Genomic DNA, 18495 nt, shown 5'->3' on the forward strand with positions numbered 1-18495 from the left:
AAGTCACAAGCCATCTTTCTGCATGTCACGTCTTGTACACTTGGGCTGACACTGCCTGTAAGCGTATAGACAGCAAAAATAACAATAAAAACATTTTTCACTAATAAGGAAATATTGTTTTAAAGTGCTAAATAGAAAAGCTAACCCATTACTACTCACCACCAAGGCTTTCGACCTGTTACTCAGAAGTTTTTCAATGTCTCTGGCTGCAATTTCCACTAGCTGACGAGGGTTGTTGGCTTCTACAGTATACAGCTCTTGGTTTCTTGTATAAATCTGCAAGAAGAAAAAAAATTTAAATAAGTCATAATGACAACAGACATTCAAAACAAGCAAAGTGACTTGACAGAAGAGGCATTAAGATGTCCTCTCTTCTTACTGGAAAGCTTCAGAAAGAGCATTGCTAGGAAAATCCAGATGTGCCTTGTGCAAGAAATACTTCACCTTTTTGTCTGAGAAGTAAAAGGTGCCACTAAAAATCATTCAATAAATCTTCAAAACTGCATGTTCCTAGTGACAGTCTATTCAGCTGCTAAATGCACAAGAAATCTGAATCCCAAAGAGAACTGAGTGAAAAGTAAAATGTAGATCCTTTAAGGTAATTGAAACTGAAATCAAAGAGTGATTGCTGAATTTAATTCTTCCTTGAATGCTGAACAACAAACATTCCGTTTGGAGTAAATTGTTTAAGTTATGCTAATGTAATTAGTATAGTTCCTTATCTATTTATTCAAATTATAGTGTTAGCATTCATGATGAAAGAAGAGGAAGAAAACAAATAAGAAAAGAGGAAGAAAGGGAAAGTTGAAAAAAATAAAGAGGAAATGAGGAAAAATGAGAGGAGAAAAAATCTGGGAGAAAGAGGGATAAGGACCCATAATCATGTTTTGCATCTGTTGTGAATAAAGGTCATATTTAGTCAGGAGCCACGGACTGTTTCCAAAGCAGAATACATATATAAGGGAGATAATTTGATTAGTTAAACAAAGCCACTAGAGTGATATGCATGCAACCACAAGAAGTAAAGAAGAAAAAAAAAAAGTAGCGAGAAATCCATTTACCTATTTCTGTCCTGCTGGAACTGGATAAACAAGAAATCATAACTGGGGGGGGGGGGGGGTGGGGAGGGGAGGAAACAAAAAAGTAGATGCCTTATGCCTAGATGGGCAAATGGGGAGAACTAATTTATGCAACCAACAGATGGCCTAAGTTTACTCAAATACTCTGCCTCTCAGCAACACTGCCTGGTGGGGGCTGTGCTGTCTCCCGGGGAGTAATTCCAGGCACAGGCAGGAACGGGTCCAGCACTAATGCACTGGCTGCCATCCAGCACAAGATCTGAGAAACTGCAGACCAGACTGAGTCTACCAGCCCCACCAGGTTTCTCAGGTTAAAGCAAGGGAGACCTTAAGGAACCTCACTAAAAATACAGCTCTGATGCTTGTAGCTAATGGGTATTTATCACAAATAAATTTCTGACAACTACAGTTATAGCTGCAAATTTTTATAGGGCATGTCTCAGAAGCTGTCACAGGTTTTCATCACTTTTACAACACTTGGGTTGGGGTTGTTGTTGTTTTTTTTTTTCCTTAAGAAGTACAGACTTTCATTTCCCCCACTAACTGAGTAATTGAAATATGATTCAAATCTTCATGGAGCAGCAATTATATTAAATATTCAGTATATCAAGAGCAGAAAACCACTGCAAAGAAAGATAGTTTCTAGTGAACCTCTGATCATAGTCTGATGTTTTTGATGTGCTTGATTTTGAACACTGCCACACAGGAAATTGTATAACCAAAATATGTCTTTTTTTTATTTTAAATTTTTTTTTAGGAATAGAAATGTCCTACCAGCCAATTATTAACAATAAAAAAAAATCCAACAGCTGATAACTACAGAATTTTTCTCTGAAACACATTTTATTTGCACAGTCAGCAGTGGGATTTGAAGTTAAATTGATTGTAGTGACCAGAAGAGCCCTTCAGTCCTACAAGCAAGGCAAGAGTTTTAATCGTTTTATAGATTCAGATGGTGTGAATTAGGAATGGAAATTTCAGAGGAGCATCCCAACTGGACTGACCACCAGATGTGGCAAAACTATTAGATATCATTAGCAAATACCATTAGTATCATAAAATTATACTGAACTTTCAAAAAAGTGGTCATGAGATTTTGGAAATAGGCTGGAAAATAGTAAAATACATTTTACTGAAATTTTTAATAATAAAAAGTAAATAATTTAAAAGCATTCATTTATTTTACTTGAGAAAATGTTTGGTTTGCTTTTAGATTTTTCCTGGTGTGTCGTTTCCAGATTTGGTCATGCAATTGCTTTTCATTTACTATTTAATGGTGGAAAGAATAAGTAAATTTAGGTATAATCTCTATTCATTTTGGAGTTTCAGTTAGGCAAAAAGAAAGGCTTAAAATTTGGAGAAAATAGCAGTTGATTGCAAAAATGCCATTTCACTGTAATTAAACATTCCACTCAGTGTTATAAACAAATATTAAGACCACAAGCAAAGAAAATACACAGTAGGGGCACAAGCAATTGTGTGCTCAAGTAATACAGATGTGAGGCAGATAGATCACAGGGAAGATTTACAGACCACACTGGTGAGCTATGTGAGGGCGAGTGCTGTAGTGTTGATTCATTGATGAATGGCTTCTATCAGACTGATCAAAAACACCCTCAGCAGAAGTTAAGATCACGGCACACTGTATTCATACAACCATGATTTTGCACACAGCAAAATGGATTGTAACTATTGGGAAAGCCTGAGTCTGAGGTTGACTTCTCTTCCCCCAAAAATCCCTTTGAGTTTAGCACAAAATCCCACATAGAGTTGAACCAGTGACTCTTTCACCTCTTCTCTTTATGCCAGGGTAAAGGGCCCACAGCACTGATCTCCCTTGCTTTTACCATCACTAGAAGATTTATCCCACAAGCTCCTAAACAAAAGGAATCAGAAAGAACTTAGAATTTCTCACACTTTGTTTTTCTGAAGCATGAGAACTGTCTCAACCGCCAAGGAACAGTCTAAGAAATATTCACAAATTATTTAAGACTTGCATACATAATTTATTTGTTGCCTGCTCCCCTTTTCTTTAATTCAGCCGTAGCACTGCAGTTCAGCACAGTGCCACCTGGGGAAATAATACACACTTCAGGATCTGGCATCCTACAACAAACATTTCCTTCTCCAAGCCTCCCACTTAGCAGTCAAACACAATTAGCAGAAGCTCATCTCAAAGAGTAGTGTAGAGTTCTATTGGTAAAGGTGTGCTCATTCGTCTTTCAAACTGTAATTTGGCAGGCTCTGTTGCTTGTTAAGAAGAGTTACTTTAATACATTTTTATGATTATTGCTTTGACTGAGGGAATGCAAGTTTCTGCCAGCTTTTTGTTTAAAAAATGTTTTTAGTACTTTAATCACTAATGTTTTGCTAAAAGCTCTCCAAATTGTCAGTAAAACCCTTCCACATGTCACAAAATAAAGCCTCACTGCATGACTAAGTGTGTAAGGTAATAGCAAAAAAAATACTTTAATTTTTCTCTGAAGTCAATAGCCATGAACTTCTTTATTCAAGCAAGAGTATATGAAAATTGCTTTCTAAACTGAATATTTATTCTGGTATAGTGAATGGCAAGGTTTTAGGGGAGAGGACATTATGCAGAGAGTCACATTACAATGAAATACCACAAGAAGGACAATTGTTAAACATGGTAAAGATTAGAAAAACTGACAGCTTCTCAGCAGAACACGCCCCTCTCCACTCAGTCTTCAAGGACATTTTAATAAATCTATTACAAAGAAACATTCTCTTTGTTTTTTGTAAGAGTCATGAGGGAAAGTCAAACATTTATGTAGAAACTGAGAGAGAATGAAAGATGCACTTACATTGCATGGCTCTTGATGTAGCCGTGGCAGGTATTGGGGCCTACTGTAACACTGAAATTTTATTTAAATAGCCCTCATACTTCATTACACTCACAAGAAGTTCTTGAGAGTAAAAAATTATCTCTGCTTTGGATCTGTGGTCTTGGGATCATTTACACAGACTATCCAAATAACAAGGAATAATAATTCTTGTTTAATTATTTTAAAATACAATAGAATTTCTTTTCCTCTTTTTTTCAGTTTGTCAGTTTTGAAATTGTCAATCTCCTATTTTAGTCCTTTTTCAGGCAGCAGTAACCTGACTCATGGCCCAAACAGGGGACATGAACATGGCAATCTCAGTTCCATCACTGAGTACATTTGTGAACATGGTAGTCATTAGAGACAAGACCTTCAAAAGTTAAACCCAGAATTTCAAAAGTTAGCAAAAAAATTTGTATCTTTTCCTGCCTTTAAATATGCTTTCGTACGCGGAAAAAATAACTCAGTAACTCCAGCAATTCTTCTCTATACAAGGTAAATATAATTATATTTTTATTATTTCAGTATTACTTTCAAGACCACTTAGCTCAGCTAGGTTGATGGAACACTTCTATCCACAATCAAAGCTTTCTTATCAATCTAGACCAGTTAGAGAGTATCATCATAGTACAACTTCTCCTCAAAGATATTATCAAGCTTGGGACATAAAATCAATCAAACTTTTGTGCTTGGTCTCCCTGAGACCTCTCTTCTCTTTTCTGAAAGTGACTACACAATAATACTAAGAATGCTTGTGAAATTTTGAGTTAGGTTTTGCAAGGTTATGTATTACTTAACTTACTAAATGAATTCTGAAAATCAGAATAGAGCAAAATTTAATTTTTTTTTTTTAATTGTTCTCTTACTGCCCACTCCATGATTTTTTTTCATGGCCAGTTCTCCCTGATCCTTCCAAGCCTCTTGCTTTCTAACATCACAGGACAGTTTAAGCCTCAATGACCATGGGCTGCTTCACTGGGAGCCTCCACCTGCACCCTTGTCCACAGGCTCCATTTCAGCCCAGTCCTGGGCTATGGTATAAGTACTCCTGTCTCCTACCTTACCCCCTGGATGGATCTTGGCCCTACACCATAGTTAGCCCATCTCCAAGATACACCTCCCAGATTTATGTTGAGGCCCTTTTCCAGTCCTGTCTCTTGGATGGATGTTTGACCCACACTGTAGCCTTGTCTCCAACATGTTCCTGGACCAATCTTTCTTTACTCCTGACTGGAAGTTCCACTTGAGTCCTGGAATTTGTTTCTTTAGGACTACCAGAAATGGCTTGAAGCTGCACCAGGGGAGGTTTAAACTAAATATTAAGAAGAATTTATTTACTGAAATAATTGTCAGGGACTGGAATGGGAAGCCCAGGGAAGCGGAGTCACCATCCCTGGGGGTATTTCAGCACCATGTAGATGAGGCACTTCAGGACATGCTTTGGTAAGTTGGTGATTTTTTTATTTTTTTTTTTTTTTGGGGGTGGGGGGAGTTGGTGGTTGGATGGGATGATCTTAGAGGTCTTTTCCAACCATGGCAATTCTGTGATTCTGTGATTCTTGCTTATTGTGTCTGAGACTGCTGACAGACTCCATTACCAGCACCCAGTTCCCTTGAAACCGTGTAGTCATAGCTAAAAAGTCCTCTCCTTTTCTCACTCCTTTTGAAGCTACACAAAGAATATTGCTGTATCTCAGCATTAACTGACTGATACTAGCACATGGAACTAGCATTGGAGAATGCTTTTCATGTGTGCTTGTATGTTTCTTTATTAAGTCATTTGGGATTTACTACCTGTGGTTGTGAAAGAGTTTATGTGGCACCATGTTCAGAGCCAGCACTTCTGCAACAGACACCTCATGCACCAGCAACCCCAGATTACTTACTAGTTGCAGCCCAGCATGTCACAACTACAGAGAAGTAGCTTAGGTACAGAGCTGTCCTGAAAGTAAAGGGCATTCAGTCCCTTGATGTCTGGGGAGCAAGACGCAAAAATATCCAAACATGTTCAAGCTAACTTTGGAAAACCCATCTAGGGTCCACTGCTTTGGATGCCACTCAACACCAAAGCTGATGCCACAGGTTCCTGCTATACAGGAATTATCCCTGCTAAAATTAATAAGAATTGTAGAATGATGTTTGTTCTTTGCTAACAATTTGGGATTTATGTTGTTTTGAGATTCTAAGCCTAAGGCTGAGCAAGGACACAAGTCACCTTTATAGCTACTGAAAGGAACAGGCACTTCCAGAGTGTTGTTCATTCTGATACAGAGTATTTCTATATGCTCCTTATCTTTAGAGAAAAGTGAGTTACCTTACAGCTCCTTATTGAAGTAAAATCCTGGCCTAATAAGCCACAACAGAATTCTAAATAAAAGAATATTTAAGAGGATAACTTAAGAGGTTTTCTACAATATACACCTATTTCTACTTGGTCAGTTCTGAACTCTATTTGCCCTCTTCCCATCCAAATGAAATCATGCAGGATGACACAACCCCCACCCCCCCACATCCTCAAACTTAGTATTTCATCCAGGGGGAAAAAGGAGACACATAGATTGGGGGGGGGGGGGGGGAAATCTGGGTACTGTTTTGCCAACGATATTCAATGTTTTACATAATCACAAAGTTTCCATTTTAATAGCTTTGTTTAGCTAACAAAATAATAGCCGATGTATCCACTCTTTTTTTTTTTTTTTCTTTATGAGTGCCATGAAGTTACTTGTCATGATCTTGCTTAAGTGAGGAGGTTCACAGGGCTGTTGTGACAGACATCCAAACATAAAAAGAGATCTTGGGAGAAGAAAAAGTCAGAAAACAGAAATAACCACTCTAGTCCATGTGAATTATTATTATTGCTTTATAATTGCTATAGATATTTTCCTTTAACTCCAATTTTTACTAGTCTCAAACAACCTGCTCAGAGGCAGCAAATTCTATCTTTTTGCTACCATAGCCTATTTCCAAAGTTACACTAATACTTTCTGTTTCTAATCCATGCCAGAGATTGATTTTTCTCACAACACATTTCTTAGACTCACAAGTGATCCACTGTGGAATACATTAAAAATGCTTCTTCCCAAGCACTCTGAATGTTCAAAGAAATCAGTCTGAGTATGTTAAATATGTCTTACTCTCTGCTATATACAATGTATAAAAAAAGATTACAGCTGCTCCCTAGCAACTCACAGATGCCTTCATTCTTGAAATTCATGGCAACAACACAAAGGAAAAAAACATCTCAAAAGTTTACTGTAGCTGCTGTTTTTCAGAATCACTTGTCTGATAACTGACTGCTGTAAAAGTCTGGGATGACAAGTGACGGGGAAGCTGATGCATTGAAAACATTGATATATCATGATAGTGATGTGCACATTAGGAAAAATATTATCAGCTAGTTTGCTTCTAAGCAAAACATGCAGGGTGAATTCTGCAAGATATTAGGAATATTAATGTCACAGTTTATATCACAGGGACAGTAAGTAGTGCCAGAATCAATTACAAAGTATCAGGGATAATTTTTAGGATGGAATAATCAGATACTATTGGCTGCTGATAATTGAAAAAGCAGTCTCGAGGACTTTAAAATTAAGAAGTAATTTTTGCAATTGTCACTTTTTGTTCAAATCTTTGTAAAACATGAGTTTAACTTTGTACCTCTTCCATTGGACAGACATAAAACCAGATCTAAAAATCCCCCTTTTAAAAGAAAAATGTATTTTGAGGAACCCAATTTCGTTTCATAATGATAGAAATACAATATTAAAAAATAAGACTACATTATTTATAGCTTTCACAGGAGTTTTAATAAGGGCTTTTAACTGAGATTTGTTGAGAACCCAAAAAATCCAACTCATGATCATTACGACACATGCAATTCAATCTTTTTTTCTAGCAGAGGAACAACAATAGGAAAAAATAATTTCATGTTTCTTCTGCATTTCTGTCACTTATGTAATATTTCAAACTCTATACTCAGAGGAAATTTTGTCCTGCCTCAGACATACTTATAATTTAGCATGTACTGAATTTCTCCCCAGAGGTAATTTTAACTTGCAGAGAACTAGCAGTCTTTTTGGTGTTTTACTAACAACAGGACTTGGAAACCAATTACCTATAATGGTCTTGTTTGTTTGTTTTGTGGGTTATTTTTAAGGAAAATCTTTAATTTGCTTTCAGCTTCTAAGGAAATCAACTGAACATAAGCACCAATACAACAGATTTTATTAGTTCTAAGGCCAATGGGAAGATTACAAATGAACGAAGAACAGTGGATTGCTCAAAGATTATCCAGATCATCAAATAGTAATTAAAACTATGGTAATATTAGGCCATCACTTCCCTTGAGCATGAGCAAGCTTTGCTAATGCAGCCACCTATTCTTAGTGACTTAACAGCTGATTTTCCTCTTCAAAATGCCAGGTTATTTCTAATGGGGTGGAGGGAGAGTAGCATCTGCAGATAATAAAGGAGGCTTCCTGTTTTTTGACATTCTCTTAATTTACATTTGGATTACAAAGACAACTTTCAAAGGTGTCTTCAAATTTCCCAGTCTGCATTTTTAAAAGGGATTTAGTTTTCCTGAGATCTCAACACTGGTTGGCAATGTGTAAAGTTAACAACATAGTTTGAAGGACTCTACTTTTTTTGTCTGCAGCCTTAGTGTTTGGTTGCACATAAAACAGAGCAGTGGCTGTGGTATACATCACATTAGACATAATTTTATAAATACTGTATTATTAAAAAAAAGTACTGCACTGTAGAAATTTCTGACCAATCTTAATCATCTCATATATTAATTCTGGTAAATGGACTCCAGCTTCTCAAAGAATACCTGAAATGCCCATGTTTCACTATAACAGCTCTTCATAATTCCATTCCAAAGAAATCCTGAGCTTACCTCCCTTCACCACACTCCACTCAGACAGAAAAGCGCTGCCCATGCTGGAGGCATGAGGCAAAAGAAGCATATGGAAATAGTCTACATTAGCCAATTTTTGCTTAGAAAGTATTCAAGCTATTCAGAGCACTGGTCTCATACAGAGTCCACTTACTGATAAACTATTTCATTACACATTACTGAAGGCATAAAAAAATTAAAGAGTTGTTTCTTTCAGTTTTTCTCCTTCTGTCCCTTAGAAATGCAATATAACAAAGTGAAATTACACAGAAAACCACAGTTATAGACATACCGACACCACTTTGAAAAATACTCTGAATTCAGGGAAGTTTCAGCATATGCAAAACCAGTAACCCAATGAGGCTACAAGAAGTGCTTCAACAAATTCAAAACACTTTTTTTTTTTTTTTAATGTTCATTTCAAAATTAGTTTTCAAAATTTAGATTAATTTGGTTTATACGATTCAAAACACCTCTATTTTATTTGGTGTTCAAAAAATGGTTGGTTTTTTTTTTCCACTGAGTACAACAAAAAGAGGCAAAAGGAGAAAAGAAAGGATCCAATTTTTTTTATTATTTTTGAGATCTGTCACAGTCATCCTCACTGGGTGGCAAAATTTATTCACTGAGTATGAAAGTTTTCCTAATTCCCATGTTTTACTCATTTAAATACTTATTTTCCTTTCTTAAGGCACTGGAGAGTTCACCCAGAGCACACAGCGAACAGCTTTACAGTTATGCAAATTATGCTTAGAAGTGTTGTGGTATTAAATACATTTTTCGCTTTCAGGAGTGGAACAGCATGGAAACTGCACATACTCTCATCAATATATTAATTTTTTATAGTTCATAAAGAAGAATTTTCTTAGAATTTCAGCTGAAAAAACAATGACAATCTAATCGGAATCTTCAGCAATCAACATTCAAATTAAATTCATCTTGTAAAGCCCATAGAAAAAACTTCAGGAAAAATATATATTTTTTCCTCTAATCATAAAACTCTCCATTACTCCAACCTTAACAAAGGTGAATATAGTATATCCTGGAATGTTGCCATATATTCCCTAGGTCCATCTGGTAGTTCAAAGAATAGCATGAGGTACAAAACTCTTTGCCTTTGGCTCAAACTGAATACAACCTAGTAAATATAGTATTAAAGAATATAATGTGGACATTTCAATTCTATGCATCCCCCTTTTTTTTAAGAAATAAGTTCAAATTCCTATAAAACTTTTGCTAATTTCTCCCATTAAATTTACCAGTTTTTTCTGAAGAGCCATACAAATATCATGCCTATAATACAGAAAAAGTCAGAATAAAAGTGTTTAATTATAATCTGGTTTTCAAACTGCCATTTGAAGCAGCAATTTGAGAACACCTATGACAGTACGAAAGACTTAGAGAGATACAAATTTTGCATCAATTTCAAGTAAGCATTTAAAGCCCACAGCCTTCATAGCACAGACTCCTCTACAGGTAATGAAAAGAACATGGTAAGTTATCTTTGACAGTCTCTATAGGTAAATAAGTGGCCTGCCTCTAACTGTAGAGCTCTAGAACATATCTCTATCTTAGCTAAAATCTGTGATAAGTCTAACAGGAAATTACCCCTAGGTTATAATTTGTGGCAGAAGGAAGCTTTCCTGAACATTCCCACTCCAGGACAGTTCAAATGAGAGACCAGTCTCTCTCACAAGTCACACATCTCAGTTAAGCTCTAGATGCTGATCCAAGACCTGAAAAGCTAAAAGCATGGACTAGGAATCTGCTGCCAATCTGAGTGCTTCAGCAGACTCACACCATCTGTGCATGAGGCACACAGACCTCACACTGAGCAATGGATGAAATGTGCTCATGCAGAACCTCAGCTGGGTGTTCAGCAAGAAAGAGCTAATTATTATAAAACAGCATTCAAGAGATAAAATAAATAAAAAAATTCTAACATTTGCTGGTGGACTCATTCTGTGAATGGAATTCATCACCACATGTCAAATATCCTTATGTAGCTCTGTTTCATTTTGGAGCAAGAAACTGTATTTCTGTCTCAGTATGAACAGCATTTAAAGGCCGAGTCTATATAGGTTCACTCTACAGCTCCTGGGACTATAATAACAGCATGCCTTATGAACATCATGCATGGATTGTTTTTGCAGTGATGTATCAAAAAGCAAACAGATTTGGAGACTAGATTTCCTTGGAACTGCCTTTCTATCTGCTGTTTTGTTCAATTATGCCATTGCTTGAAAAGGTTACACAGTACAAGTTGGCATTTTTTAGCCGTAGCAGTTACAGTGAAGCTCCAGTGTGTTTGTCACATCATTGCTCTTGACACAAACCCACATCTTTAATAGAGCATTTATGTAAAGAAGGATTCTCTTCAGTCAGTTTGGAATAGACAAACTTGTGCATTGCTATAGGGCATGTTTTCTACTCTAAGGTCTTCCTTTCTGTGTACTGCAGGGATCCCTCCCTCCTCTCTCCTGTCCCTAGAGGTACTTTAGAAGCTGGAAATGAGAAGTATACTTGTTGTAGTTTATTAGATTAAAAGAGCTGTCTATTAGTCATGGGCCTTTGCTGTGAAAGGTCTAGATAAAAACGGAAGTTGAGCATATTTCCATCAAAATGGGACTATGTATTTACTTAATTCTGTAGTTCAGTAGGCTCTTAACCTGTTTTTGGTTGGGTTTGTTTTTTTTTTTGCATGCTGAAGTAACTATTCATAGGTAGAGAAAGAAACTTTGAACTTTGTGTGCAGGGGTTTTTTTGTCTTTAATAAGACAAGACATTTACTGATAAATGAAGCTACTGAGATCAGATACATCCTCAATATTTGATTTGCTACATGGATTTTAAAATTCTATTAAGTTTATTTACTCTGTAATATTAGAACAGCTTCATAATGCCTGACAGTACAGAGTTCATGTGTAAGACAAAGTTATATGAACATTTTTTACGTTGAAAGGACAATTACATTACCTTTTTTAAAACAAAGCAAAACAAAACAAAACCCAATATTTATAACAGTGAAGGGCTTCTCTGTTGAGAAGCATTTAAAACAAGCACACTGAACATCTTAAGGAGGTACACTCCGTAACAAAGATTTTCCTACTTAACCTGTCTTCTTGCTTTCAAGTCTCAAGTAGTTGTACATACAACACCTTCTTATAAACATTCCCTTTGCTCTTCAAGGGAAAAGAAATGTATTAAATCATAGAAAGGACCCAACCATACCTTTTTTAAGCTTAGCAACTACAGAGGCAGTAGATCAAGCCAAGGCCTCTATTTTTTGTGTAAAAATGCTTGTTTGGTTTTTTCAAACTACTTTTTACCTGCCTGAAGTGTAAATTGAATGTTACTAGGCATGATTCTTAGCAAATGCAAATCAGTGTAATTCGCTGAAGTCAGTGGAGCTCTGCCAGTTTTCAACCAGCTGAGTGTTTTGGCATCTTGAATCCTGACTTCCTGCCTTGTTGAAGCAATCATTGCATTACTATAATGAGGCTATTACATTGGTATTAAATCCAAGTTGGAGTTCTCCCAGATCTTGCCTAAACTCCTAAGCAATCCCAAAAAAAGCAGTCTTTAAAAATGCATAAAAACTATTTTTGGAAGACCATTTTGAGACCATTCCCAGATAGTATAAATAAGACTTGCAGGACACAGGGAGGAACTACACTTAAAACACAATCCATTTTACTAGTAACACAATTTACATTTAGATGTTACTAGTATTTCTGTTGATTCGTATCACCAAAGTAGTAATTTACCACAAGTACATTAGAAGAAGAATGATCTGAAGCTAAAGGTATAAATGAAAAAAGGAAACAAAACAACTACAAAAATGTAACTTCAGCTGAATGAGTGAAACTTCTTTCCCTGAGTCCAAAGAGAGGCCATGAGCTTTAACCTCATCACTTGGTTAAATCAAAATTGATTTTCCCTAAAAAAAAAATACATTTCTCATACCAAGAACCTGTCTGATCAAAGTACAGTTTTCCTACCCTACATGCTCTGGTAATACATCTGCTCACAGAAAGCCATGTCTGCTACTTCATAATAGGGATGCTCTGCTCCTTATTTTTTTGTATTAACCATACGGTTTTTGGAGGGAGGAGGGTTAGAAAATTAACAAATAAATTTATTTCTTTTTTGTAGTTTTCCAAAAACATGAAGACTACATACTACAGACTTGATCTAAACAATTCTGGAGCTAAAAGCAATGAGTCAGAAACAAAGCTGAAAATTCAGTCTGACTGTTAAGTATTTTTAAAGCTTCACCAACTGAAGGCAAGTTCTGTGAGCAAAAGTGACAGGCATGCAAGCATGATGTTTTTAATGTCCTGTAGTCTCCATTTTTCCAAGATTATGGTTCATTTCAGAAGGAATCTGACTAAATGTTAAAAGACAGCAAGCAGGAAAAAAAAATGTCATCCAAAAAATGGGGAAGTGAGTGACAACAGCCTGAAAACTAGAGAAAAGAGGGAGAAGGGAGAAACTGTCATGGCTCACACCTCACAGGGCTTTGTATTCTTCTTTGCAGACAAGACAGCTAATTAAAACCTTGTGGCTAGAGAAAGACATCATGTAATTTAGGTCAAACAAATTGCTTTGATATTTTAAGGATATTTTACATGGGAACATCTCCCTGTCATGCTTTAAATACTAGGATTACAAGCACATATTGATCACCTTGTGGATACCCTCTAAAATAACTTATTGTTTGCTTCAAGTGTGCTATAAATACTGGCTTTCAAAAAGAAACTTAGTTACTGTATTCACAGATTTATGTCATTGTGGTATACTTTAGGTACAGCCAGTAGTATTACATACTGTTATGCTTGCCCAGCATTTCACATTAGAAGGCTGTTTAGCAGCTTGAAAGTTTGATGCAAATTAACCACATAAACTAACATTTTACTCAGGGAAATGAAGAGTGACAGAATCAGTCTCTTGGCTTTTCATTATCTATTTTGCTATTTGGTTTTTGCATGGAAATGCCAGACAAAAATATTGAGACATTAATGCATTGTTGGAAATCCTCTGTAAATACCCTATTGCCCCTACACTGTAAAAACTCAAAACATATATTCAAAGATACACTGTTAAACCCTGATATTTATCAAATTTTAGCCTGAAAAGTGCTTGCAAGACACTGCAGAAATTGTAGCACCTAAATCTCTGAGAACCTGCATAGGTGCATTCCAACCCAGAGAGCATCATTCTAGAGAAGGTCACATGTCCTCTGCAGCTAAAGCTCAAACTTGCTGTGGTCTCTCTGGTGATCTCCACACACTTGTGTTTTGAGCAGTGAGGGAAAAAGGAGATTAAAACTGAACGAAAAACAAAGGACAAGAAGTTGGGATATGGAAATAGGAAATAATAGACTGGAAAATGGCATTCAAAAAACAAGAAGAGAAGAGACTGGAAGGGGAGGAGAAATAATAATTAAAAAAAAATGCCACAGCTCTGGAACTGAGAACTGGTGATGGAAAAAATGGCAAGAAGAAGGAAGAAAAATAATCTCACCAATCTTCATTTATGTTTCTCATGTATATGCAGTTATACAGGACTTCCTTCTAGAGGATGGTAGTGATCTCATCTAAACTGAAGTTTCCACAATGTAAACATGGAATATGTGCTACTCATCTAGCCTCCTCTTATAGTCAGTAAAGAGAAAATGTCCTTCTGGGACAGGATTCACATAAGCCATGGTAAAGTCAAAGGAATACATTAACATGTACTGTTCAATGCAAAACTTCATACCTGATTTTTCGCTTTGTTTCTTATTATACAACAATTCATTTCATAAATGAGGAGCTTATGACTCTGCAAACCAAATCTCATGCCTTCATGTTCAATTCCTCAGACCCAAGGACTTCTGTTGGATAACAGAATAGCTTGTTTTCCTAACACAACAGCAAAATTTCCAGTACTATGTAAACCCAGAGACCCACTAGTTCACAGAGAGAGCCATGAGACTTGTGCAGGATAGGGAAATAAAGGATCCTGTGGTTGCATACTGGATCATGATGTATACAAAGTTATATAGACAGTGTAACCCTAATGTTTTCTGAATTGTGACTTCATTCTTCTGCAATCTCAGATGGTTTTTTATCCTTCAGGAAAGGAATAAAATACAAAAGTTTCTTCTTAATGACACAAGGATTTTAAGTTGTTCCCTAAACTCTACTGTGGATTAAACTGGAATGGCCAAATAAAAGTAGTTTTCATTCTCATCTATGCTTCTAATCAAAAGCTGCCTCATTTCAGGAATTTTTCAATGCCATGAATTGTTGCTTCCTGGATACTTTATGTGACAAATATATAACATAAAAGCACTTGCTTCAGGTGGCCATGCTGCAACAATGGCAAGCCCTATGTCTGATACTGAAAAGCTGATAAAATACTGGCAATGAGGAAGTTGTGAAATGTTAAGAGAATAAATTGATAGATGTCTATGTTATTAATTTCTCTCTCAGTAAGCACTGTAAAAGAGAAACATTGCAGTTTAATTCCCAAAAAATCTTTATATTATATTGGGATGAAATGACTATAGATTATGTACACTTTTGATTTCACTTTTCTAGTTATTTCAGTCTAAGACATGTCTTACCTTAGCAAGTTGGTCCACTCCACTTGCAGTTCGTGCTAATGTTACAAGATCTTCTTGCATCTTATCTACCCATGACTTTATCCTACAGAAAACAATAGGAGAAAGCAACATCCAATCAGATCCAATATATCATCCAACGGGATATGAGACTTGCATAAAGTTACAGAGCACAAGAAAAGGGCAGAAAGTCAAAATATGGTAATATAATTGAATACATGCACAAGACTTGTCTTTGACTGCTAAGAATTAAAAAGCCTGGAATGTTGTTCTCTTTCAGTGACATCCCCAACTCTCTTCCCAAATCCTGAGACAGTCAGGGAGCAGCAGCAGAATGGGTAAAAAGACTGGAGACTCCATGAGTTTGTCTCCAAGTGCCCCAGCAGATCTCTGTTTTGCAGGGTTTAACATCTTACTAAATACTTAGAAAACAAAGCATGGCATGGAAAATATCTCCAAGTGGACACAATATTTCAGCAGTTGGCCAAAGGCTCCTTTTATCCACTGCAGCAGAGGAACCCTATCTTTAGATTTTTCTTGATACTCCTTGCTCTTTGTGTGATTTGACCAATCTTCAGGCCATTTTGACATTCTTTGGTGAATATTTGCTGCACCTTTTGAACTACTTTTCTCCCTGTATCCAAATATAAAGTAGACCCTTTCAGGTTACTGTCATTGCCATCCCATGGAGGCTCAACCAAGGCTAATAGGTGCATTAGGTTGAGTCATGGTCTATATTTTTTTTTCCCCTGCATGTTATAATCAAAAGTACACTTACTGGCTTGTTTCTTCACTTATTCACATCCTACATCTCTAACTTGGCCACATGAATGTGATCTATGTTGGGATTTAGGGACTAATTACGTTTTCATTGACTATTACAATTGATTCTGTCATTGTTTTAATGTTCCCAAACCTTCCCTTATGTATTTTCCTTTCCAAAATCTGATTTAAAATAAATCAACTTCCTTGTTTAAATCTCCACAAAGCCCTTATGTTACATAAACATTTAGTTTTGTTTAGAAATCTGTTTTTTAAAAATCACCTCATATGACAAATTATGTTTCATGTGTACCTGTGAGAACAGTACCAACTGTATGTATACCAAGTATGAAGAAAAAGAAAATGCTATCATCGGCCATTTTTTAATGGTTTCTATTTTTCTGTGTGAAAGAATGAGGTATGTGAAAGGTGCAAAATTGAAACCCATTACCCCAAAGTGTTTTCAAAAGCATAAAATAAATAATTGAACACACTGAGATTTTTTTTTTATGATCCACTTAAGTTATAAAAATTCTGGGTGTTATTTCTAAGAGGAGTTGATAGAAAAAATCAGTGAGGATTGATTTTTAAATTGACTTTTTTCATTTCCTGCTGCTTTGTATTTTTACCAGGATTATCCTCTCTGTCCTAAAAGGAAAGTGAAATGGTGAGAACACATAACAGTTGGTTAGTTAAATTTGAAATTTTGGAAGAAATTAGCCTTAAAAACTTTAATTACTTATAACTACTATTACTTATAAAGGAAAAAGCGGATCATTTTCCTCTTTAAGTTGCAAAAATATGCTTGATTTTTCAATAAATACTTCTTATACATTGTTTAGAATTCTTGCCTCCATACAGTTAGGCCACATTTTGCCTTTTGAAGTTAGTGAAGACTAGTTTTTGTTTTCTTATTTTTGTTTTAATCTGCAATTGAACTATCCATCTGCTTCAGTCACTGGAAAAATGAATCTTCAGAGCTGACCCATTCTATTCTCATCCAGGTGAGCTGAACTATCTCCATTCTGCATTGCCAGTGGAGTCCTACACAGCCTGCATTCCTAGTCCTGCATCACAGCATATCTGGGCTACACACTTGGCACTTAGACAGACAATGGCAGATTTATAGTAGACAACACCAATTTCTAAATGGGAATAGAAATAAGTTCACCAATTAGTGGCAGTTTCACATCCCATTTGTAACTTGAATATAAATAATAATAATAAATATGTTTTTTGGTGTATCCATTGAAGTCTGTTTATACTGTCTGTAGTGGAAACTGTCCTTTGCTTATTTGTTTGTACAACATCTAGTTCAGCAGGGTCCAACATAATGAAGAGCAGCAAATTCAAAAGGATTTTTCTAGACTACTATCAAAAATACAAGTGATGAAATGTTATTCAGCAATTCTGAGGAAGCTCAGTAAAATTACTCTTGCCTTCCCACAAGATTTTAAATAACATCATTAGTATTATTTATAAGGTCTAACATCAGTATTTCTGCATCTCAATTCTTCCATCTTGCCACCAGACAAAAACGTACATATAAGATTTCGTGTTCCTCACAGACTGTTTTTCAGAAACAATCACATCCTAAAACTTTTTGAGAAAAAATGTCAGAACATTTAAAATGGGTTTTTTTTCTTAAGGAATCATATTATCTCATAATGTTATCTTTTAAAAAAAAGCATATGTCTTTAAAAAAAAAATAAACAAGAACCTCTAGGCACTGAAAAGCTTTCCTGGCATTTCTTTTAAGTGAAGCCTGTAGCACAATACCTGTGTGACAGCTGCTCATGATCAGAGTTTATTTAACAATTGGAAAGCTGTCACAGCAAACGTGAGCTCCCATGACTTAAAGAAGCAGCAGCCTTTTTTTTTTTTTTTTTTTTTTCTGCAAAGGGCACCAACAGAAATGCTGTACAAAAAGTTAGCTTGTGATGTTCCACTGAAAGGTGATTACATTTGGCAATACAATTCCTTTTAAACCCCTTCCCTCCAAAACAGGTTTTCCCCATATCAAGCAATGACAAGACAAAGGACTGTGTACATGCCTTTCCACAGCAACTCTGAAGTGATTTGAATGATGACAGGGTCTGTTTGATTAAAGGCAGACAGACACGGGTCATTTACTGGGCAATTAGAAGGTACAACCCTGCTGCTGTCATGTGGACTGTGATCAGACTGATGAGGAAACAGCCAGAACACTAAACACTACAGAGCCATCCATCCACATTACACCCGCAGCCACCCTAGCGTAACAGCTGTTTTGACAGCACAGAAAGCTTAATATTTTTT

General features: G+C 36.1%; 1 protein-coding gene across 4 annotated transcripts in view; it reads right to left on the reverse strand.

Annotated features, from left to right (window-relative positions):
- Positions 1 to 18495, reverse strand: part of CACNA2D1 (calcium voltage-gated channel auxiliary subunit alpha2delta 1) — a 361517-nt gene that overhangs the window by 292509 nt on the left and 50513 nt on the right. For all 4 annotated transcript variants that reach the window (XM_071734046.1, XM_071734050.1, XM_071734049.1 and 1 more), the window contains exons 2-3: positions 15439 to 15520; positions 160 to 276 (exon numbers count right to left, since the gene is read on the reverse strand). In XM_071734046.1, coding sequence (XP_071590147.1) covers positions 160 to 276; positions 15439 to 15520 — 199 coding nt within the window. The remainder of the gene's footprint in view (positions 1 to 159; positions 277 to 15438; positions 15521 to 18495) is intronic.

This window comes from Heliangelus exortis, chromosome 1, assembly GCF_036169615.1.
Source record: "Heliangelus exortis chromosome 1, bHelExo1.hap1, whole genome shotgun sequence".
NCBI lineage: Eukaryota > Metazoa > Chordata > Aves > Apodiformes > Trochilidae > Heliangelus > Heliangelus exortis.